The sequence below is a fragment of the Globicephala melas genome, chromosome 3 (assembly GCF_963455315.2).
Source record: "Globicephala melas chromosome 3, mGloMel1.2, whole genome shotgun sequence".
Taxonomy (NCBI): Eukaryota; Metazoa; Chordata; class Mammalia; order Artiodactyla; family Delphinidae; genus Globicephala; species Globicephala melas.
This window is the reverse complement of record NC_083316.1, coordinates 169145652-169167955: the sequence shown is the minus strand read 5'-3', so window position 1 is coordinate 169167955 and position 22304 is coordinate 169145652. Positions and strand designations below refer to the sequence as shown.

At 57.3% G+C, this 22304-nt stretch overlaps 3 protein-coding genes across 5 annotated transcripts in view; 1 reads left to right on the top strand and 2 right to left on the bottom strand.

The window, feature by feature from the left end:
* Nucleotides 1–382: 382 nt before the first annotated feature.
* On the bottom strand, nucleotides 383–6671 carry GIPC3 (GIPC PDZ domain containing family member 3). Of its 3 annotated transcripts, none has more exons than XM_070045118.1 (6): nucleotides 6429–6671; nucleotides 5480–5665; nucleotides 5185–5365; nucleotides 3889–4001; nucleotides 3514–3608; nucleotides 383–3395 (listed from the first exon to the last, which is right to left on the bottom strand). In XM_070045118.1, the coding sequence occupies exons 1-6, from the start codon at nucleotides 6669–6671 to the stop codon at nucleotides 497–499; spliced, it is 3717 nt and encodes a 1238-aa protein (XP_069901219.1). In that variant the 3' UTR covers nucleotides 383–496. The 3 variants fall into 3 exon arrangements, with proteins under 3 accessions (XP_069901219.1, XP_069901218.1, XP_030701540.1); XM_030845680.2 differs by having other exon boundaries at nucleotides 3119–3395; nucleotides 3527–3608; XM_070045117.1 differs by lacking the exons at nucleotides 5185–5365; nucleotides 5480–5665; nucleotides 6429–6671 and having other exon boundaries at nucleotides 3889–4135.
* A 3257-nt stretch (nucleotides 6672–9928) lies between these two features.
* On the bottom strand, nucleotides 9929–15010 carry HMG20B (high mobility group 20B). Its single transcript, XM_030845526.3, has 10 exons — nucleotides 14944–15010; nucleotides 14608–14663; nucleotides 14012–14120; nucleotides 13321–13524; nucleotides 12562–12682; nucleotides 12170–12216; nucleotides 11817–11889; nucleotides 11376–11591; nucleotides 10619–10751; nucleotides 9929–10093 (listed from the first exon to the last, which is right to left on the bottom strand). Exons 2-10 carry the CDS (start codon nucleotides 14643–14645, stop codon nucleotides 10081–10083), a joined length of 954 nt encoding a protein of 317 aa, XP_030701386.1. The 5' UTR covers nucleotides 14646–14663; nucleotides 14944–15010; the 3' UTR covers nucleotides 9929–10080.
* MFSD12 (major facilitator superfamily domain containing 12) overlaps nucleotides 11388–22304 on the top strand; it is a 25253-nt gene continuing 14336 nt past the window's right edge. The window contains exons 1-2 of the mRNA XM_030845517.3: nucleotides 11388–11907; nucleotides 13142–13255. Of these exons, the coding sequence (XP_030701377.2) occupies nucleotides 13186–13255 (70 nt within the window). The 5' untranslated portion in view covers nucleotides 11388–11907; nucleotides 13142–13185. The remainder of the gene's footprint in view (nucleotides 11908–13141; nucleotides 13256–22304) is intronic.

Sequence of the window (22304 nt, the reverse complement as noted above, 5' to 3'; positions counted from 1 at the left end):
TGGCCGAACGACTGAGTTTGTCTAGAGCACCGTGTGTCTGCAGGTCCATGAGGACCTGCACGCTTAGCACTTAACAATGTGCCTGGCACATCGTAGCCACGTAAGAAGCATCTAGTGCTGTCATGTCAGCTCCCCAGACCCTCACGCCTGCCCCTTCCTCTGCTCTCCCCCAAACACCCCCCAAAAACGACACACAGAGCTGCAGGGGTGGGAGGTGCCTTTATTCCCCATGAGCCCTCGAGGTACATGAGGGGGAAACCGCCTCCTGCCCCAACTTCCCCCCCCCCGCCGCCTCACCCCGCCTCCCCTCCACAGACCTGGGATCTGCTTACAGCTCCCAGAGCCAGGCCCGGGTGAAACCAAAGCCCCTGTGTCCACCCTCCCTCACCACCCCCCACCCCGCCTGTGGGGGAATGAGGTCACCTGCTGCTTCTGGGGGACCCAGGCTGGGAGGGGCAGGAGAGGGGATGGGGGCCACAAGTATGTCACCCCCAAGCTATAGCCCCCCATGGTAGGGGAGGGGCTCTGACGCCGGCGGAGCTGGCTCTGGCTCCCTGAGCTCGGGGGAGGGGGCAGGCCCCTGAGCTGAGGGTTCAGGGGGCTGGGAATGCAGGAGGGCCGCCCTGGTGGCAGAACTAGGGATGACAGATTTGGTGGGTGGGGTGGACTTCTGGGGTCTCAGCTGGGGCTTGGGGGGAAGGGCTGGTTTCTGCGGGACGGAGGGGGACCACGGCCGTGGGAACAGGGCAGAAGTGGATGGGCTTCGGCCTGGGCCAGTATCGGCCTGGGCTCCTTGAACCCGATCATGGGACTGAGGGTGAGAGACCCTCCTAGGACCTGTAGGTGGGGCTCTGAGTGATGGGCCTGGGTGTTGAGGTCGGGCTGGGGCAGTGGGATCAGCCTGGGTTCTGGGGTCAAGGCCAGGGGTTGGTGGGCGGAGCCCATTTCTAGAGCTGAGCTGTATTCTTGAGCTGGTCTGGCTTCTGGAGCCGGATTGCGTTTCAGAAACAGATTCGGTTCTGGAAGTAAGGTGGATTCCAGAGCTGGGCTGGGTTCTTGAACTGGTCTGGGTTTCAGGGCTGTGGTGAGTCTCAGCTCTGAACTGAATTCTAGAGCTGAACTGGGTTCTGGAGCTGAGCTGGGCTCCAGAGCTGGGCTGAATTCTTGCACTGGTCTGGGTCCCAGAGCTGGGCTGGGTCTCAGAGATGAGCTGGGTTCCAGAACTGGTCTGCGTTCTGGAGCTGGTTTCGGTTCCAGAAATGAGGTGGACTCCAGAGAGGGGCTGCATTCTTGCACTGGGCTGGGTCTCAGAGATGAGCTGGGTTCCAGCACTGGTCTGCGTTCCGGAGCTGGGTTGGGTTCCAGAACTGGGCTGTATTCTTGCACTGGTCTGGGTCCCAGAGCTGGGCTGGGCTGTAGAGATGAGCGGACTTCCAGAGCTGGTCTGTCTCCCAAAGTCCGGCTCAATAGCAGAGCTGCCTGGGGGTGTGGTCTGGAGTTGGTTTCGAGAGCTTTGCAGGGTTTCTGAGACGAGCTGGGTCCCGGAGGTGCTTTGAGTTCCCAGGCAGGGCTGGGTCCTGGAGCTGGGCCTGCTCTCAGAGCTCGACAGAGCCGTGGAGCTTAAGTCTGTTGCTGCATTGGTCTGGGTCCCAGGCCCAGACTTTAGCTGGACTCTGGAACTCAAGTAGGTCTCAGCAATTGACTGTGTTTTAGAGCTCGATGGGATTTCAGAGCCGGCCTGCGCTCTAGAACTGAGCTGAGTTCTGGAGCTGGGTGGAGTGCCTGAGCTGGACTGAACTCTGGAAGTTGGCCAAGCCTTGAAGTCTGTCTGGGTCCCAGAGCTGGATGATGTTCTAGAGCTGCTCTGTGTTCTGCAGTGAGGGTGGGTCTTGGCATCAAGTGGAGCTCTGGAGGCGGGCCTTGCCCCAGAGATGGATGGGGGTCCAGAGCTTGTCTGAATTCTGGAGACAGGCCTGCTTGTTGCACTAGTCTGGGGTATAGAGCTGGGCTCAGTCTCTGAGCTGGACTCATCGTTGGAGCTGGGCTGGGCCCTAGTATGGGGGTGGGGTCTGGGCCTGGACTGCTCTGCAGCGTGCATCTGGGTTCCTGAGCTGGTCTGGGCATGAGAATAGGGTTGCGTTTCGGAACTGCCTTTGAATCCTGAGCTGATGTGGCTTCTGGAACTGGGCTGCTTCTTGAGTCTCACCTGGGTTCCAGAACTAACTGGTGTTTCTGAGCTAGACCAGGTGTCCAGGTACAACTGGGTCATGGAACTGTCTTGCGTTCCAGAGTTGGGTCGAGTTTTAAGGCAGGGCTGGGTCATAAAGCTGGCCTGACTTTCAGAACTAGGATTGATTTCAGAGCCGGGGTGGCTCTTAAAACTTGTCTGGGTTCCCAAACTTGACTTTATATCAGAGCTCAGCTTAGCCTCAGAGCTGTCCTGGGTTCTAGAGGAGAGCTGGGTTCTGGAGCTGGGTTGCATCTCAGAACTTGCTTGCGTTCTAGTGATGAACTGGGCCTCAGAGCTGGCCTGGGTTCCAGAGCAGGGCTTGGTCTCAGAGCTGGGCTTGGTCTCAAAACTGGTATGGGTTCTAGACGTGAACGTGATCTCAGAGCTGGCCTTGCCTCTAGAGGGGAGCTGGGTCTCCGAGCTGAGCTGGGTTCTAGGGGAGGGCTGGGTCTCAGATCTGGGCTTGGTCTCTGAGCTGGCCTGGGTTCCAGAGCAGGGCTTGGTCTCAGAGCTGGGCTTGGTCTCAAAACTGGTATGGGTTCTAGAGGTGAACGTGGTCTCAGAGCTGGCCTTGCCTCTAGAGGGGAGCTTGGTCTCCGAGCTGAGCTGGGTTCTAGGGGAGGGCTGGGTCTCAGATCTGGGCTTGGTCTCTGAGCTGGGCTGGGTTCTAGAGCAGGGCTGGGTCTCAGGGCTGCACCTGGTCTCAAAACTGGTATGGGTTCTAGAGGTGAACGTGGTCTCAGGGCTGCGCTTGGTCTCCGAGCTGAGCTGGGTTCTAGAGCATGGCCGAGTCTCAGGGCTGGGCTCAGTCTCAAAACTGGTGTGGGTTCTAGAGGTGATACCAGTCTCAGATCTGGGCTTGGTCTCTGAGCTGGGCTGGGCTCTAGAGCAGGGCTGGGTCTCAGATCTGGGCTTCTGGACTCCAGAGCAGGGCTGGGCTTGGGGAACTGGCCGGGAGGGCTGGGACATGGGGCTGGGCTCCGGGCTGGGGCTGCGCTCGGCCCCGGGGCAGACTAGCCACAGGCCTCCCTGGCCTCGCCGATGGCGGCCCACACCTCCACCACAAACTCGTCCGGGAAGGCGAACTCGCCCAAAACGGAGTCTAAATGGCGTGCAAACTCCTGGACACTCACTGTCTTCTTGGATGTCTCCACCATGGTGGACGCTGCAGGCCGAGCCGAGGGGAAGTGGGTGAGGGCGCTCCCTGGGGGGACGCCAGCTTCCCCTGGGACCCTTGCCTCCTCCCCATGGGCTGTCCTCCCCCCAGGGTCCACCCGGCTTACCCTGGCCCCTTACCCAGCTCTGGGTCCCGAATGCCCATGTAGCTCTCCAGCAGGTCATCCACCCTCCGAGATGCCTCCTCCTCAAATTCACTAGGCTGGGGTTGTAGGGAGCAAAGCAGAGGGTCAGAAGCCTGGGATCACTCCGGCCCAGCCCCCTCCCCAGTCCCCCACCCCTTAGGTGACAGCAGACTGGGACCACACATTAGTCAATGCTTCTGGTCCCACCATTACTGCCCTGACTGACAAGGGCCCACTTTGCAGGTAGGGAAACTGAGGCTGGGCAAAGGAGAGGGTCTTACCCAAGGTCATGCTGAGTCAGCGATAGAGGTCTAGGTGCAAGAGACCCTGCTGTCCACCCTTCTCCCCTCCACTCACCACTTCCTCCACAGTGGCGGCCCCCCCAGACCGAAGCCGCAGGGTCTCCCTCCCACTGCTGACTTTTGCCTCCGTGGGGCATTTGCTGCTCCGGCTTCTCTGGCCGATCATATCTGGAGGGGACAGAGTGGAGGAGGTGCATGTGTTCTGGGCAGATCCATATCTTCCTAAACACTCAGAAGCCACCAGCTGAGCCTTTCTAGAACCTTCCTACCCTTCAAAGTCCTCCTTATGTCCATGGGTGAATCCTCAGGGACCATGCTTGAGAATCCTTTCTTCCCTCAAATTTCCCTCCTCCTCTCAAAGTGACTTTCTCTAGAAGAGACTGCTTAAGATTCTCCTTGTTCCCAGAGGATCAATCTAGAAAGCTCCTTGCTCTAGAATTGGCTCTTCCTAACCTGCTCACGGCTCTCAGAGTTCACTGTCCTGCTCCAGGGCAGATCTAGGACCCCATCCTGTCGCACTCCCCTGGGACCTCCCTCCAGATGGGCCAGGGCACCTTTAGAACCTCTTGTTCTGGGACAGGGTGACTCAAAGGGCCAGTCCATGATGAGATAAGAAGTCTGTGCCAGAAAGGAAATTAGCATCCTGCTTCCTTCCTTGAGAAAGTCTGCTTATGGAAAACAATTGTCTGCTGAACTAAACAAGGTGATCTACATTCTAGATCAAGGTTCTCAACCCAGCTGGCACGGGGGGCGGGGGGGGGAGGAGTGTGATTTTGCGCCCCCCCCCCGTGACATTGACAATACCTAGAGACGCTTTTGATTGTTACAACTCAGGGGAGACACTGGCACCTGTTAGGTCGAACCTGACAGTGCCCAAGACCGCCCCACAACAGTCATCCAGCCCCAGATGTGAATAGTGCTGAGGTTAAGAATCCTTCTTCGACGGGGACCTCCTTATCTCATCCATGGACCAGTCACAGACTTCTCTTTGAAAAGCCCCATTCTAGAGCTCCCTTTGAGAGTCACTCTCAAGAACTCACCAGAGCCTCATAGCAATACTTTAAAAGCTCCCAGACCAGCTACAAAATAGATCCAGATACCTCCTCATCCTTTCCCAATCTTCCCAAGCCTCCCCCGACCCCCATGCCCAGACCAACTCTATAACAATCTAGAAATGACCCTCCTGTTCCTCATACAGTGCCAGAAGCTCCCTGTCCTGTCACCAGAGGCATCTAGAACCTGTCCCATCCCCCCACCCTTTGCCACCCGGTGCATGCAGAGGACCAATTTCTGGAAGAGCTTCCCCGCCGCCCCCCACCAGCCTGCCCCCTGGGCCCCAGGTGGCCCTCACCGAAAGCTCTCTTGGGCTGAACCAGGCGCAGGGTGAAAGGCTGCGACTTGGGCAGCTCCCGGAGCATCTTGGCCACCTCGTAGTGGCGGCAGCCAACGATTGAGTGGTCGTTGATGGCCTCAATGCTGTCGCCCACGCACACTGCCTCGATCCGGTTGATGATGCTGCCTTCCTTGATCCTCTGCAGGGACCCAGAGTCACTCACAGGGCCACCCCAGCGGCCCCTCTCAGGTGCTGTTCACACCAGAGAGGGGCAGAGAGGGGCACCCGGGAAGCCACCCGCCCCCACGGGCACCTTGATGAAGGCATAGCCAGCCCCGTTGTCAGTGATGGTCAGTCCCAGGGCGTCCTCGGTCTTAGTGACCTCCACCTCTTTGGTCTCGCCGCGCACGTGGGCAAAGATAAAGTCCTCCAACCCTATCTGGCCGCCTAGGAGTTTCTGCATGTCCACTTTGTGGCTGTTTAGGGTGCAGAATAAGATCTGTCCCGAGGGGAGGGGGAGCCCAAAATTAATGACAGACCTCATTCATCCCCCACCGTCTGCGCAGAACAACCGGGGGTTGGGCTCAGGGGCCTGATAGGGAAACCGAGGCGCAAAGAGGCACGAAACCGACCCCAGTCATCCCCTACCAGGATCGCAGTCACGTGTAATGGCAGAGTATGGGATCCTCTCAGAATGGGGTGGGAGGCGAGGAGACTGGGACCCCCAGAATGGGGAGCAGGGTGAGAAGGAGACTTAGGGCAGGAGGACGCCCCCTCTCCCACCCCCCCCAGACTTCCCCTTTTAACCCTTCGTTGCTCTGTCACCCCCGATCTTTTAAAACTGTTCTAAATCTGCTGGCGCCCCCTCGGGGCTGCGAGGCGCACCTACAACCCAGCCCCTGACCCCCCGCGGCCTCGGACTTCTCACCTGAAAGGGGGCTGCCTGGAACCACAGCCCCGCAGCCGCGCCCAGGAAACATAGGCGCTTCCCTGAGAGCTGGGGTCCACTCCTAGCTGGGTCAGCCCAGTGTTTTCCTGGACGAACTAGGCATCCGTTAACCCTAAGACGTGCGCATGTTTTGCGCAGGGGGTCCACCGGGTACGGACACCCCAGGATCTGAGAGGTGCGTCTCTGAGATCCGGAGATCGGGTCCCCTCCATCCGAAGATGGGCGTTCTGGGGCCCCAGTCCCGGCGTCCAGGGTCCACCCCTACCCCCGGTCAGCCGGTGGGCCTCGGGTGCTGGGGGTCCGGGGGCCTCACCTCGGTGGGCGCGATCCCGAAGGCCTCGGCGATCTTGGCGTAAAGCTCGCGGACGTTGGTGAAGCCCTCGATCTTGCCCGTGGGGCTGCCGTGAGCCAGCTGCGTGCGGAAGATGAGGCGCGGGCGGGCTCGGGGCGCGGCCGGGCTGGGGGACGCGGCTGGGGGCTCGGCGGGCGAGGGCGGGGGTGCGGGCAGGCGTGGGGCCTCGGCCCCCCGGGCCTCGCGGGCCGCTGTGGTCTCCATGACAGGAGGAGCTCGGCCACCGGGGCCACGGCCACAGCCGCCGGATCCGCCGCTTCCTGCAGCCTCCCCTCCCCCGGCCCAAGGAGCGACAGCCGAGCCGTCGGGGTAAGGGGATCCGGGAACCCGAGCCTCCCGGGAAGGCGACACCGCGGAGTGCGGGGGTGTGGGGGGGGAGGGCAGGGGGGCGGGGGGGCTGGCCCCAGGTGTGCCGGCCTTGCCAGGGCCAGCTGTGAACTCTCCAGGGAGCGGGAAAAATAAGGATCACAAATAAGGATGGGGCAGCCGTGGGTGCCCGGGCGCTTGCTCTCTGCTGGGCGCACTCATTTAATCCTTGCAACAACCATAAGAGGTGGGGAGGACGCTTACCCTGGTATAAACTGAGCCACAACGTGTCCATCCTCTGCCCACAGCCCTCCAGGGTTCCCACCTCCCTCGGGGTAAAAACTCAAGTCCTCCCCTCCGCGCACAAGGCCCTGCACAACCTGCCCCGTCCCCTCCCTGCCCTCCCCACCTCCCTCTCTCCCCCTTGCTCACTCTGCTCCAGACACACGGACCTCCTTGCTGTTCATTCAACACACCAGGCACTGTCCTGCCCCAGGGCCTTTGCACAGGCTGTGCCCCTACACTTGGAACATCTTCTCCCAGATCTCCAAGTGGTTCACTCCCTCACCTCCTTCGGCTCTTGGCTCAGCTGTCACCTCCTATCACCACCTCCCAATCTCTCTTTCTGGCTTTTTTCCTCCCTAGCACTGAGCATGACCTGACATAGCAGATAGTTTATTTATTCATCTCGTGTTTCCTCTGTCTCCTCAACTGGAATGTCAGTTTCAGGAGGGCAGGAGTTCTGGTCTCTTTCATCCCCTGCTGTATCCTGGCACACAGTGGGCACACTGGGTTACAGATAAATTAGAAGGAAGTTCTGGGCACCAGGAGGCGTCTCTCAGAATCCCCTGGGAACACAGCATCTAGGCATCACCGACAGGAACGATGGTTGGCTCAATAAACAGCAGTGGAATGCCATATAGCAGCTCCAAAGAGAGGCCTTTCGCCTTGGATGAATCTCAGAAACCAACCATTGATGAAAACAGGCAAGTTGCAGAAGGCTTCGGACGATGTAAGAAAATTTATGTAAAGTTTAAAAACGTGCAAAATGGGATACACGCTATAGCACAGATGAACCTTGGAAACACGATGCTCATTGAAAGAAGCCAGATTACAAAGGCCACGTAGCGTGTGATGCCCTTTAGATGAAGTGTCCAGAACAGGCAGATCCATGGAGACAGAAAGTGGATTCGTGGTTGCCTGGGGCTGGGGGAGGGGAGGATGGGGATGATGGCTAATGGGAGGGGGTTTGTTTTGGGGGTGATGAAAATGTTCTGGAATTAAGTTGGGCTGGTGGTTGGTTGCACAACTTTGTGATTAAACTAGAAGCCACAGAGTCGTCTACTTTCGAACCTTTAGAAAACGAACCAAAAAAAAAATCCATCAGGATGGTACTCTTGTGGGAAGACATCCTTTTGTGCTAAAAGTAGGTAAAGACCTGCCCAGGAATGGTAAACTCCAAATTTGGGATGAGGGTACGGAGCCAGGGAGGGCGTGAGAGGAGGGAGCACACACTTGGACGTGGGTGTGTGAGAGTATCGTTTTTCGAGTCTCCTGGGACAACCGTAACAAAGTACCACCAACTGGCTGGCTCATGAACAACAGAAATTGACTCTCTCACAGTTCTGGAGGCTAGAAATCAGCAAGACCAAGCTCCTCTGACACCCTGGGTGGCATCCTTCCTGCCTCTCCTGGCTTCTGTTGGTGGCTGGTCATCCTTGGCATTCCTTGGAGGCGTGCTTTGCCTGTGTCTGCCTCCGTTGTCACATGGCTGTCTCCTCTCTGCAGCTGTGTCCAAATCTGTATCTTCTTATAAGGACATCAGTCATATTGGATTAGAGGCTGCCCCACTCCATGACCTCATCTTAACTAATCATATCTGCAGTGACCCTATTGCCAAATACGGTCACATTTTGAGGTTCTGGGGGTTAGGGCTTCAAGATTTTCTTTGGAGGGGACAAAATTCAACCGGTAACATCAGTGCTTGTCAAATTACTCCCTAGAATTTTTAAGCTGCCCCAAACATTCCATTAAAGGCTGAAGTCTCTGAGAGGGTTCCCCAGTAAGTTAAGCATAGAATTGCCATCTGACCCAGCAAGTCTGCTTCTCAGGATCGACCCAGAAGTGAGGGCAGGTGTTCAAACAAAAACCTGTACATGCATGTTCTCAGCTGTACGATTCACAGCAACCAAAAGGTGGGAACAACCCGAAGGGCCATCAACAGATGCTGGATAAACAAAATGTGGGCCATCCACACAGTGGAATATTATTCAGCCAGGAGAAGGAATGAAGCACTGACATGCACTACAATGTGGATGAACTTTGAGAACACGATGCTCAGTGAGAGAATCCAGACACCAAAGGACACGCAGCATGTGATTCCATTTATATGAAATGTCCAGAACAGGTAGATCCAGAGACAGAGAGTGGATTTGTGGGACTTCCCTAGTGGTCTAGTGGTTAAGGCTCCGGGCTTCCAATGCAGGGGGCATGGGTTCCACCCCTGGTCGGGGAACTAAGATCCCACATGCCACGTGGTGTGGCCCAAAAAAAAAAAAAAAAGAAAGAAAGTGGATTTCTGGTTGCCAGGGGCTGGGGAGAGTAGGCTTAGGACCCCAACAGAGGGTCCTGGCCTGTTTCCCTCCAAAAGACACACAGGCACAAGCTTGAAATTCAAATTCCATTTTTATTTAAAAAGTCCAATTGAGCAGTGGCAAAGGGGCCCCCTCCACGGGGGTCCCTCAGCTGGATGAGGGTAGGGTGGTCAGTACCAGCCCCCCCATTCTGGGGTAGAGGGCCCCGCCCGGAGTGTGAGAGTGTGTCCCTGCGGCGTGCCTGGCCGTGTGGGCACTTAGGGTGGCACCTGCCAGGCAGGAGTCCCAGTGTGTCAGGTGTGGGTTTTCTCTGCCCTGTGTCCAGGGACTGGTCCTGGAGAGCCGGTGTAGGGTGTGTAACTCCCCACACTGGGCGGATGAGCGGCTGTGGGTCTCCTCCTGTCCCGGGTCACGCTGTCCATGTGTGCTGTTCCCACATCCGTGTAGTGTGACGTGCCCTGTGGTGGGCCCTGGGGCCATGGGGTTCTGTGCACTGTGCGTGGTGGGCGATTTTTCTGGGTTGGGGTGCTGGGGAGACTGATAGCTAGAGGGATGCTGTAGAAATTTAATTTTAGGGGGGCTGGAGCCCCCAAGGTGCAGGACTGGGCCTGGCCCCAAAGGATGGACCCACACCCCTCCTCCATGGGGTGGGGGTGGGGGAGGGGCCGTGACCAGGGCTTGGTCTTCTCTGGATCATGGGGCAGCAGACACCCTCATAGATGCTCACTGTGACAGAAGGGAGGAGATCTGTGAGGGGGGACCCCCATCATCTCTCAACCCCACCCCCTTCCTGGGTACCCTAGAGGCCATCCTTCTCTGCTCCTTCAGATGCCAGGGTGGGGAGCCTGGAGTTGATCCCACCTATCCTGGGCAGCTGGGAGGCACCCAGAAAAACCCACCCCGAAGCTTTGGGGAAGCTCGGGTCCCCTGGGCCAAGGGAGTGCTGGATGATTCACCAGAGTCGTAATAGAGTACCAGGCCGAATCAGCGCCCCCAGGGGCTAGGCCATTAGCCACCTGCATCAAACCAGCCCCACCTAATAGATCCCGCATGGGCTGTGCCCTCCGAAAAAGAGCCGGCAGCCAGATCCCACTGGGCAGCGCCCACAGACCCCAGAAACCCCGCTGGAGGCCTAAAGCTAGTCTATTTCGCCGGGTCCCGCCAGCGAAGGTCTAGCCTGAGGCAGCCCCTACTCAAGGCAGCCCCAGCTGGGCTGAACGGGCCTGGGGGCAGACCGGCTGGGGCACACACCTGGCGACCTGGGCCAGGATCTCCTTGATGCGGACGATGAGCTTCTCGTGCTGCGCGGGGTCGCGCTCTATGGCACCGTGCAGCCGCGCCATGTAGAAGTCCAGGGTGCTGAGCGTGGGCGTCTCGCCTGTGCCTGGGGGGGGGGGAACCCGTCAGCCGAGCCCAGCGGAGTCACCGCGGTGGGGTCTCCACCGAAGCAGAGGTCAGAGGGTGGGGGTCTGTAAGCGCGGGGTCCTGGGGAGAGGGTCGGGGGCGCACTTCAGTGGGGCCGGGCGGGCGCGGTCAGGGTGTCTGGACCCAGGGAAATCAAGGTCAGCTGTGGCAGGGGTCAGATGAAGCAAGTTGGAGAGGGCGGGGTCGTGATGGGGGGGGGATGCGGAGGCTAGTGGGGGAGGGGAAATTGGCCCAGCTCAGCTGAGGAAAGAACGCGGAAGACTGGCATGAGGGGAGGGGTCAGAGGCGGGGCGCGAGAGCCAGCGTGGGCGGGGCTGGCGCAGCAAGGTCCGGCAGCGGGGCGGGAGGCGCTCGGGTAGCCGGGAGCGGGGTCCGCAGGGGCGTGGCGAAAGGGAGGGAGGTGAGGGTTTGTGAAGAGACTGGTGAGGGGGTGAGGGGTAGGGCTCGCGGAGCCAGGCCAGAGGGGGCGGGACTCGCGGTAGCCTGGGCGGAGCCCGAAGTAGTCGGGGGCGGAGTTAGCGGGGCGGGACTCGCGGGGGTGGGAGGAGCGGGGCTAGGGTGGTTGGGGGCGGGGCCTCCGCACCCGGCACCGGCAGCGAGGCGAAGCTGGCGGTGAGCGCCTGGCGCACCGCGTGGAGCTGCTGCTGCAGCGCCAGTGTCCGCCGCTCCTCCAGCGCCAGCTCCTGCTCCAGGCGCTCGCGCGCGCTGCTCATGCTCTGCGTGTGCCTCTGCAGCACCGCGTTCTGCTCCTCGAAGGCCACGTTCATCTTCCTCAGGCGCCGCAGCTCCGCCTCCCGCGCTGTAGGCGGGGAGCCGGGTCAGATCCTGGCGCTTCCCTGCCTTCCCTCAGCCGCGCTTTGCCCCTCGCTGTGCCTCACGCCAGGCCTTCCGTCACTGCTCTGCCTCCAGCCCCACACCGCAGCTCTCTGGTCTACGGGGGCAGGGGAGGAAGGCACCCACTGCCTACCCCCTTGGCGCCCTCTGGGCCCAACACTTGCTCCCAGAACCTGTGGTCAGCGCTCACCTTTGTTTTGGTCCAAGAACTCTTCCGTGAAGATGGGGACGTCGAAAGTGGAGAAGCCGTCACAGTCTCCACCCTGGGACGACAGGACAAGGTGGCAATATTTTTGGGAGAGGGTGGGAGGGCAGCCACACCCCCTCTGGGACATCCCCTAAGCTTGGGAGGGTCTCCTCAGGCCACCTGGGTCAGAGTCCATTTTACAGCCTTCCCATTGTGTGGCTGTCCAGCCTCTGCTTGCACACATCTGGACCGGGCGCTCACTTCATCCCAGGAGCGACGGTCCTCACTCACCCAGAGGTCTAAGTACCTCCAGACCTTTCTTGCCCAGGTGTCCTCCATGGAGGAGGGAAGCTTACCTTGTGTCCATTCAAAAGGGTATTCATGAGCCCGGAGCTGGAGTCCTCTGGTGGGGGAGGGAGGAGGGCAGGGTGAGCCTCCCAGGTCTCCTCGGACCCCACGCTTTGCTCTGCACGTGCTGTTCCCCCTGCCTGGAACACCATCATTCCCCTCCCCTAGTCAGCCCTACTCATCCTGGGTCCAGATCCCCACCTGGCCCCCTCCCCCCGCCCCCGCATCTGTGTGTGCCCAGTCTCAGCGCTGACCAGCCCTATTCACTCACAACTGTCTGGTTATGTGTGTCTCATTCCCACGGGACCGTGAGAGCCCTTTGGAGGGGGTAGGTTGGTCTGCCTGTGTCACCTATCTCAGAGCAGGCACTCAGCTGCCTGGGGGCTGGGGCCCTTCGCACCTTTCTTGATCTTCTTTTCCTGGATCTTCTCTGTGCACATCTTGTAGGCTTCTGACTGCTGGTACGCCCTCAGCTCCTTCATGTACTGCTGCTTCTCCCGCTCAGCCTCGTCTAGGTACCGCTGGCGGGGGCAGCATGAGAAGGCTTGGCCCAGCCCAGGGGCAGGGTAGCCCTCGCAGGCCAAGACCCCATCTCCATCAGTCAGCTCACTGTGCTGCACCTTCCCACAGCGCCCTACTGCCCTCCAGACAAAACCCCACCCTTCAGGCTGCTGCTCAGGCTACCTCCCAACTCCCTGACCTCACCGACCTCATCCCAATTCCAGCCTTTATAAACCACTCCCTGGTGTCTGAATGTCTGCAGGCTCCCACCTCCAGGCTGGACTGCCCTCCCGAACGCATTTTGCTTGTTGAAATCCCAGGGTAGAGGGTGCAAGCTGGTGCTAACGTTTCCTTGATGTTTTTGCAATTTTTAAATTAATTACCAGAACTTAAAAACCATAAGGTTTCTAACAGAAATCCAGCCCCCACCCCTACTTCTTTAGTCTAACGTTGTTTATTAAATTTTATGTCTATTCCAGCCTACTGCTACTCTCCCCTCCCTTCAACAAGCTGGAGAGAGCTAATGGGTGGTCAGTTCTCCAGGTCCTGGAGTCCAGGAGGAACGAAGGACCCTCCACACCTGTTCCTTTGGGGTAAGTGGCTGCAGGTGGGTATCTGAGTGGGTGAGGGAAGGTCAGTTGTCCCGAGCCGTCCCCACCTGCTTCTCCGCCGGCTGCAGCTTGCTCCACTCGGCGCCCAGCATCTTGGTGATCTCAGGAAAGGGCAGGTCCGGGTGGCGCGTCCGGATCTGCTCGCGCCGCTCGTTCAGGAAGCGCACGTAGCCGGTGACAGGTGCCTTGGGCCCATTCGGCAGGATTTTCTTCCGCTTCTTGCCTTTGGGCCAGCCTCGCTTCTTCACCGGCTGCAGAACCCAGCCTCGCCGTTGGGAGGGGCCTGGAGGGCTGGGGCCGGGCCCAGAGGGGAAGGGGCGGGGCCCTGAAAGACTTGGGCGGGGCCTAACCACGAGGTAGGACCCAGAAGGCCTGGAAGTATGGCCTGGTCAGGGTTCAGGGTTGGGAGAGTGTGGTTAAGAGACCCCTGGCCAGGGGTAAAGGGATCAGAGAAGTACTGGGGACAGAGGATCAGCCCAGGATTGGGGCTGGCTTGTGTTGTGGGCGTGGCCTCGTTGTGGCCGTGGCTTCCGTACTGGCTTCGATCCCTGGGCAGTGGGCGGGGCCTGGACTTAGAGTGGCAGTGGAGCTCTTGGGGCGTGGTATCTGGCACGGGGCGGGGCCTCAGCATCTGGAGGGAAATCTGGACTGTGGGCGGAGCCACAACGAATTCAAATTGAGTTCGGGGCGGAGCTTCAAGACTAAGGGCCGCCGCCACCACAGTGCAGGAACTCTCACCTCCTCCTCGTGGGACCCCTTCTCTCCGGCCCTCGGGCCCTCGCCGCGCTCTTGCTTGACAGCCACCACGAAGCCCCCATGCTGTCCTGGAGCCTTGCCGCTCGCCGGCCTGGAGCCATGGGAAGCCAGGGTCACCCCCACTTCCCAACACCGACGGCGGAGTTGGCAGAGAGGGCCCTGAGTCCTCCCTCAGAGGAGGGCTCTGAGAGGGTCAGGATCCGGGGGTTGAGGCAGAAGCACTAGGGGGGGCCACAGGGGGCGTGGGAGAGACTAGAGCCACGGGACGCCAGGGCCACCCACGCCCCCACGACGCTAACGCTGGCAGCTAGGGGTTCCTGAGTTCAGGAAGCAGGGGTCAGAGGAGGTCAGGATCCAGGGTTCGGGCAAGAGCAGTAGGGGAGGCTAGTAGGGGACCCCTGAAAGGAACTGGAGCCCGGAGGTTTGGGGGGAAGCCCGTGGGGGCCCAAGGGGGAGGGCCTGCTCCAAGTCGGGGAAGTCAAGACCCTGGGGGGCGGGGGTCGAGGAGCTCCAACGGGACGAGGTGGGGGCTAGGCTGCAGCTCCGAGTGGGCTGGGGGGAGGGGATGTCGCACTCACGCGGCAGCCGCGCCGGGCTGCTTGGGACCGTGGGACATGGCCACTCCCGGCCGCACCTGGAACGTAGACGCGTGGCCGATGAGGGCCGCCCAAGCCGGTGACGACGGGGCCGGGCTGGGGAGCCCCGGAAAGCCGGGTCCGGGGCGCCTGGGGGGGCCGGAACCGGGGGCGGGGAGGCCCTCGAGGGCAGGCGCCCCAAGGATCCTTTGTTGGGCAATCGCCCCCCCAGGAGGCCCAGGTCCGCACCCCCCCGGCCCTGGAAGGGCCCCGCACCGGCCCCTGGACCCCCGTGCCCCCGCCGCCTCGCAGGGCCCCGAGTTCCGCGGCTGTTTTCACCTCCAAAGAAACTTTCCCGGACCTCTCGGCTTCTACGACGCTCCAACCAACCTCCCCGAGCCCGCCCCTGCCGCCCACCCCTGCCGTCCGCCCCGCCCTGTCCCGCCCCCGGCATGCTAATGACGGTTCGGCGAGCGATCGGATTGGGTATGCCCTTCCCCTGGGGCGTGACCATGTAGATGAGGGTCGGCGCGCCCGTTGGTGATTGGCTGGGGCGGCCGCTGAGCCGCGTGGGAGGTAAGTAGGGAACACTGCGGGCGGGTGCGTCAAGTTCGGCTGCGCTCGGCGGCTCTCGGGACCAATCAGGTCGGCTGCGCTCGGCGGCTCTCGGGACCAATCAGGATGCTTTGAAGCATCGCAAGGAGGAGCTTCTTAAAGGGCCAGTAGGCGCGGCGCGGACTCCTCCTCCCCCTCTGAAGGCGAGACTCCCCGCCCCTGCAGGATCCGGGGATCTGTGACTCCGAGTTGAGCCCCGCCCTAGTTACCCTGGGACGGCGGCAGGTTGCTAGGGGAGGGATTAAGGTCTTTCGGAGCAGCCCCTTACCCCACGGCAAGGTGGGGACCTGTTCTTAGCAAACCTGGAGGGGAAATTTCCCGTTTATTGACAGGACTTGTAGCCCCCGACGCCCTCGCCGTGCCCCGCCCTGCTCTGAGCCGGGGGCCTTTGGATGCAGGGGCTACTCTCTTTCCTGTGAAGGGGCCTCTGCTTTCTCTCCTGTGCAATGGAGATTTTGCACGGTGTTCAGGACCAGGAGGCTGGGATGCTGCGAGGATGAGACCGGGAGCTGGGCTGGAAGCATTTAGGAAAAGGTGGTGTGGACAGGAAAATTGCAAGGACCTCGTGAAGATGGAGGGCCAGGAGACTCTGCCCTGGGATCTTGGGGATCCCCAGGCAGCAGCCTGGTCTTCTTACAGCCTGGACTGGGGTTGCCTCTGACCCCGGATGCTAGTTGTGGTTACTGGGTGCTCATGATGGCCCATTAGAACCTAAACAATCTGCCGACATCACCTTCCGGCTCTCACCTCCCTGCACTTTCCTCCTCACTCAGCACCGGCTACCTCGATGTTCCTCAGATACCTACATTTCATTCATTCCCACCTCTGGGCCTTTGCACTCGCGCTTTCTTCCACCTGGAGTGCCCTTCCCCCAGATTAAATGGCCCCCTTTTCAGTGAGACTTTCCCAGGCTTGTACCCCACCTCGTCTTATCTTTTCTCCATATGTTCGTTTGCTCCCTGTGAGCTGCCTGTTTGCTCAATGCTATATTCCCAGCACCCGGAACAGTGCCCACAGGCACTCTCCATACATATATGTTGAATAAACAAATAAATGAATCATGTAAATTTCTAACAGGCAGGTGCAGGAGCTTTGGCAAACAGTCTGGCAGTTCCTCAAAAGGTTAAAAAAACAAACCATGGAGTTACCATGCGATCCATCCATTGCACTCCTAGGGATATACCCAAGAGAATTAAAAACATACGTCCACAAAGACACTTGTACATGAATGTTCACAGTAGCAAGATTCACACTAGTGCAAAAGTGGAAACAGGGACTTCCCTGGTTGCGCAGTGGTTAAGACCCTGTGCTCCCAATGCCGGGGGCCAGGGTTCGATCCCTGGTCAGGGAACTAGATCCCACATGCGTGCCACAACTAAGGAGCCGGCGAGCCGCAACTAAGGAGCATGGCTGCCGCAACCAAAACCCAGCACAGCCAAATAAATAAAATTTAAAAAAAAATTTTTAAAAAGCGGAAACAACCCAAATGTCTATCAGTTGATGAACCGATAAATGCTGTGGTCCATCCATCCAATAGAATATCACCGGCCATAAAAAGGAATAAATTGCTGATTCATGCTACAACAAGGATAAGCCTTGAAAACATTAGGCTCGATGAAAGATGCCATCACAAAAGCCCACACAGTGTATGATTCCATTTATGTGAATTGTCCAGAACCAGCAAAGCCAGAGAGACAGGAAGTGGATTAGTGGTTGCCTGGGGCTAGAGAATCACTGGGGAGGGGCAATGGAGAGTAATTGCTAATGGGCACGGGTTTCTTTTGGGGGTGCTCAAAATGTTCCAAAATTATACTGCGGTGATGGTTGCATAACTCTTTAAATATACTAAAACCCACGCAACTGTACACTTCAAATGGGTGCATTATCTGGTGTGTGAATTAAATCCCAATGAACCTGTATTTCGAAGAGCCAGCCCAGGGCTGAGGAAGATGAGTAGTTCCCCGGGATCTTGACAGACCCAGATTCCACATCCTGCTCTGTTGCTTAATCCGATGTGGCACTTCCCACTCTCGCTTGCCTCTCTGCTGGGTTAGAAACTAGCATATCTAGGTGAGAATTCCAAGCTAGAAGACAGGGGAAGACCTACCCTCCGAGCCCCGCCTCTTTGGCTTGATTGACAAGGCTGGTGTTGGCATAGAAACTGTCCTTCCACTCCCAAGGTACCACACAAGGAATTTAGGGGTCTTCCTGTGTATCAAAAAGAAATGAAAGGTTTTGAGGTTGATTTTTAAAATTTTTATTGGAGTAGAGTTGATTTACAATGTTGTATTAGTTTCAGGTGTACAGCAAAGTGAATCTGTTATACATATACATATAGGCATTCTTTTTTAGATTCTTTCCCCATATAGGCCATTACAGAGGATTGAGTAGAATTCCCTGTGCTATACAGTAGGTTCTTATTAGTTATCTGTTTTATAAATAGTAGTGTGTATGTCAATCCCAACATTCCAATTTATTGAGGTTGATTTTTTTAAATTTATTTTATTTATTTTTTGCTGCATCGGGTCTTTGTTGTTGTGCGGGCTTTCTGTAGTTGCGGCGAGCAGGGGCTACTCTTCGTTGCAGTGTGCGGGCTTCTCATTGCGGTGGCTTCTCTTCAGTAGTTGTGGCACGCAGGCTCAGTAGCTGTGGCTCGCGGGCTCAGTAGTTGTGGCTCACGGGCTTAGTTGCTCCGCGGCATGTGGGATCTTCCCGCACCAAGTCTCGAACCCGTGTCTCCTGCATTGGCAGGTGGATTCTTAACCACTGTGCCACCAGGGAAGTCCCTACTGTGGTTGATTTTGAAAGAAGTTTGGAGCTCTTTGGCATCGATACAAATTCCTTGCTGTGTGGGTATTTTCTAGAAAAAACAAAAGTGTCTTGGGTCCAAACTGCATTGCATTCAGTCCAGTGCATGCAATCCAGACACACACCACCCCCCAACAAGCATGTAAGAAGTAGCATTTCTGCTGTTTGACTTTACATCCTTCATACGTTTATCTAAAAGCAGATCCTTTTGCCCCCAAATTATAAATAGGTTTTTCTTAGTAAGAAAGTTCTCTCAAGTCCTAGCTCTCAGTAAAACCAGGAACTCTAGCTGTCTAATGTCATATAATTTCATGCTAGTTTCTTTGCATTCATTTCTATGCTCCATTTGGAAATTTTTAAAGTACGAAATCAGGAAGAGTATCCCGATTTGTGGTCCTAGAAATATGAGATCTGTTAAGGATGGCTTAAATGTCTTTGTTTACAAAATTAATTTTATTATGCAAATAATGTGCAAATTCATTTCATTTGTACAAAATTAAAGTAGTGTATGAAGGCCACCATACCTCCACCGTACTCTCCATTGTCAGCTTGTTACATTTCTTAGCAAAACTTCTCCTAGACACGCACGCACGCACGCACGCACTCACTCTATGAGTCTCCTAGGGCTACAGTTCTGGGGGCCAGAAGTCCAAGATCAAGGGCTTGGTCAGGACTGGTTCCTTCTGAGGCCGTGAGTCTGTCCCATGCTCTGTGTGCTCTCCCAGCTTCCGGGGGTCCCTGGCAATCTGCGGCACGCCTTGACTTATAGAAGCATCACGGCATCTCTGCCTTCATGCGCACGTGACGTTCCCTGTGCGTATGTGTCTGTGTCCAAATTTCCCCTTTTCCTAAGGTCACCGGTCATATAGTACTAGGGCCCACTCTGCTCCAGCTGTGACTCATCATTACATCATTACATCTGCAGTGACTCTATCTCCAAATAAGGTCACATTCTGAGGTCCTGGGGGTTAGGACTTTCACCTAGGAATGTTGGGGAGACACAGTGCAAAACACAACATGTGCAGGACTTCCCTGGCCGTCCAGTGGTTAAGACTCCATGCTGCCAATGCAGGGGGCCCGGGTTTGATCCCTGGTCAGGGAACTAGATCCCACATGCCTCAACCAAAGATCCCGTGTGTGGCAACAAAGATCCCGTGTGCCACAACTAAGACCCTGCACAGCCAAATAAATAAATTAATTATAAAAAAACCCAAAAACACACAACACGTGCGTGCGCGCGTGCGCGCGCGCACACACACACACACACACGAGTGTGAATGTATTCCTATAAGGAATGTGAGCTCACATCTTGCTTTTTGGGATCACATGGCCATCATGCTGTGAACATCCCCTGCAAACTGAGAGTTCATAGCCTTTCTCCCAGTGGTTTTATATGTGAGGTCCGGAGCAGTGCCTCGTTCCCTCTGGCGCTGGGTAACGTTCCACAGCAGGACCGCATCACCGCCTGTTTAATGAGCCCTGGCTGACGCAGGTTCTGGTTTTTCTCGATATGCCTGTATTGCAGCCCCTGCTTCAAACGTTCTCAACCTGCTGTCTGATGTCCCTGGTTGGCTTTTCCAGGGTAGGTCGGAAGACATGAAATTACTGGGGTGTGGTGCCTCCCGTTTATTTTTATTTTTTTTTTGGCCATGCCGTGCTCATGTGGGACCTTAGTTCCCCGACCAGGACCAGGGGTCGACCCTGTGCCTCCTGAATTGGGAGCACGGAGTCTTAACCACTGGACCGCCAGGGAAGTCCCCCATTTACTTTTTTAAAGATTTTTTTGATGTGGACCATTTTTAAAGTCTTTATTCAATTTGTTACAATATTGCTTCTGTTTTATGTTTTGGTTTTTTGGCAGCGAGGCATGTGGGATCTCAGCTCCCCGACCAGGGATTGAACCTGCTCCCCCTGAGTTGGAAGTCAGAGTCTTAACCACTGGACCACCAGGGAAGTCCCCCGTTTATGTTTTTAATGCTTATTTGCTAGCATAGGGTGGTTCAACTTCTCTCCACCCCCAGGAAGGATCAGGGTGTTGTCGGTGCTCCCAGGATAGATCAGCCCTGCTCAGGCTTTTTTACAGAGTGAATTTAATACAGGGGATTGCTTTCATCGGCATCGAAGGGCCGAGGAGGCAAAAGGGAAACACAGAGGTATCAGCTGCCGCAACGAAGGGGTGTGGAGACGGGGGTCTCAGACCTCTGAGGAGGGGGCACCCCCACTGCTGCTGGACCCTCAGGAGCTCAGGGAGGTGGCGCTGAGCCCCAGCTGTGTGACTTGGGCAATTTATCAAAACTCTCTGCACCTCAGTTTGCTCCCTCTGTGAAGTAGGATAATAACCATGTCTGCCTTTATGAGATGTTGGAAGGATATAATGAGTTTAATTCACTCGAATGAGTTTACTTCACGGCATAGTGCTCAGATCAGAGAAGGCCCTGCCTAGGGGTAGGGATGACGCAGGAAGGAGAGATAAATGCCCAGCCCTCAGGGTAGGACAGAAGGACAGACAAGCATTGGCTAGTCTTGTCCACGGAGACTGAAGCCCGTGTTACAGAGGATTTTCTACTGCAGTGGTTCCCACCTCGGGGCAATTCGCCCCCTCCCCTGCCCCCACCCGATGTCGAGAGACCATTTTGGTTTTCACGACTGGGGCCGGGGGTGGGTGGGGACCAGAGATGCTGCAATGCCCAGGCCAGCTCTCACCACAGAGAACAATCCAGGGCCAACTGTCAATACTGGCCAGCTTGAGAAACCCCGTTCCAGGGCCCAGGAAGTTCCTTCCCTGTCTGATCTCCCTAAGACCTCCCAAGAACTCTATTCAGAGTTGCTTCTCTCACCTCCATTTCACAGAAAGGGAAACTGAGTGGCTTGCATGAAACTGCCTGGGTTTGGTCTTGGCTGTGGGCTCTGCACAGCCACCCAGGGATCTAAGGAAATTTCTTCTGAGCCTCCATCCGAACCCGCCCTCTCTGAGTGCCCCCCCGTCCCCCATTTTGACCTGGGTCAGAAGAAGATCAAAGCAAGCACCTCTCCGGAGGCTGGACAGCGGCCACCGGGACATCTGATCTCCAGCTGGGAGGAGGGGAGACGCGGTTTTGGCGCGTCTGAGGGGGCTGGGGATGCTCTAGGGGCATCAAAGGATGTCCAGATCTCTCCTGACCACAAGCCTGTCTGTCCTTCTCTGAGGGCTGGGCATTTATCTCTCCTTCCTGTCATTCCTTCCCCTAGGCAATGGCCTTCTCTGATCTTCCGAGCAAGTCTGCCTCTTATTCGGGTCATGTATGCCCTCCACTGGTGTCCCACCCATGCAGCTGAGGCCTGCTTTGGAATAAACCGCCTTCACCCTCACCCCCACAGACGTTTTATCTGACCCTCCCCGCTTCTAAAAACTCTACTGTGGCTCCAGTGACCTGGGGGTAATGTCCGAACTCCTCTGCCACTTAATCACCCTTTTGGTCTGATTCTTCCAGCCCCAGCACTGACCACGGGGGGCTCGGAGGGTGTGGCTCCGCCCCCCCCACCTTAAGACGAGGGGCTTCAGAAGCTTTGGGGGTCCACAGTTGCTCAGTGGACCTGAGACCAGGTCCACTGAATGAATGAGTTCATGAATGAATGAATGAGTTCATGAATGAATGAATGACGATGCTCCGGAGGCAGCTCCCTGGCTCCCCCAGGGTCAGAATCAGCTTTGTTCCTGCCTTCCCCACAGAGTCAAGGCCAGGAAATACTAGCTGACTCTAACAGCGCAAGGACCCAGAGATCAGAGATGTGCTGGTGCCTCTGCCAAACATCCCCTCGTTCCCCTGCTGCATCTGCCCCAAGGGGCTGCGGGGATGACGTCTTGTGTTCCTGACCCACACAGGAGGCGGATAAGAGGGAAAACTGAGCCACCTTTCCCTCCAGGTGGGCTCTCTCCTGCCAGTGAATAAATAACTCAAAGGTATTGGAAGTCACAGGGAGCTCAGTTGGAAACTTGAATCCGCCTCTTGTTAGCTGCTTGCCCTCTGGCAAGGGACGTCTGTCTGAGCCTCAGTTTTCTCATCTGTAAAATGGGTGTGGCGACTTCCCTGGTGGCACAGGGGTTAAGAATCCACCTGCCAATGCAGGCGACACAGGTTCATGCCCTGGTCCGGGAAGATCCCACATGCCGCGGAGCGACTAAGCCCGTGCGCCACAGCTACTGAGCCTGTGCTCTAGAGCCTGCGAGCCGCAACTACTGAGCCCACGTGCCGCAACTACTGAAGCCCGCGCGCCTAGAGCCCGTGCTCCACAACAAG

What these genes read in the sequence shown, in the direction of transcription:
- GIPC3 (XM_070045118.1), bottom strand. Translation starts at nt 6,671, where the DNA reads ATGGAGACCACAGCGGCCCGCGAGGCCCGGGGGGCCGAGGCCCCACGC. An exon ending in CTGGCTATGCCTTCATCAAG is followed by an intron (nt 5,366 to 5,479) that starts GTGCCCGTGGGG and finishes GGGTCCCTGCAG; the next exon opens with AGGATCAAGGAAGGCAGCAT. An exon ending in TCAGCCCAAGAGAGCTTTCG is followed by an intron (nt 4,002 to 5,184) that starts GTGAGGGCCACC and finishes TGTCCCCTCCAG; the next exon opens with ATATGATCGGCCAGAGAAGC.
- HMG20B (XM_030845526.3), bottom strand. Translation starts at nt 14,645, where the DNA reads ATGTCCCACGGTCCCAAGCAGCCCGGCGCGGCTGCCGC. An exon ending in TGCAGCCGGCGGAGAAGCAG is followed by an intron (nt 12,683 to 13,320) that starts GTGGGGACGGCT and finishes TGCCCCCGCCAG; the next exon opens with CGGTACCTAGACGAGGCTGA. An exon ending in GGAAAAGAAGATCAAGAAAG is followed by an intron (nt 12,217 to 12,561) that starts GTGCGAAGGGCC and finishes CTCCCCCACCAG; the next exon opens with AGGACTCCAGCTCCGGGCTC.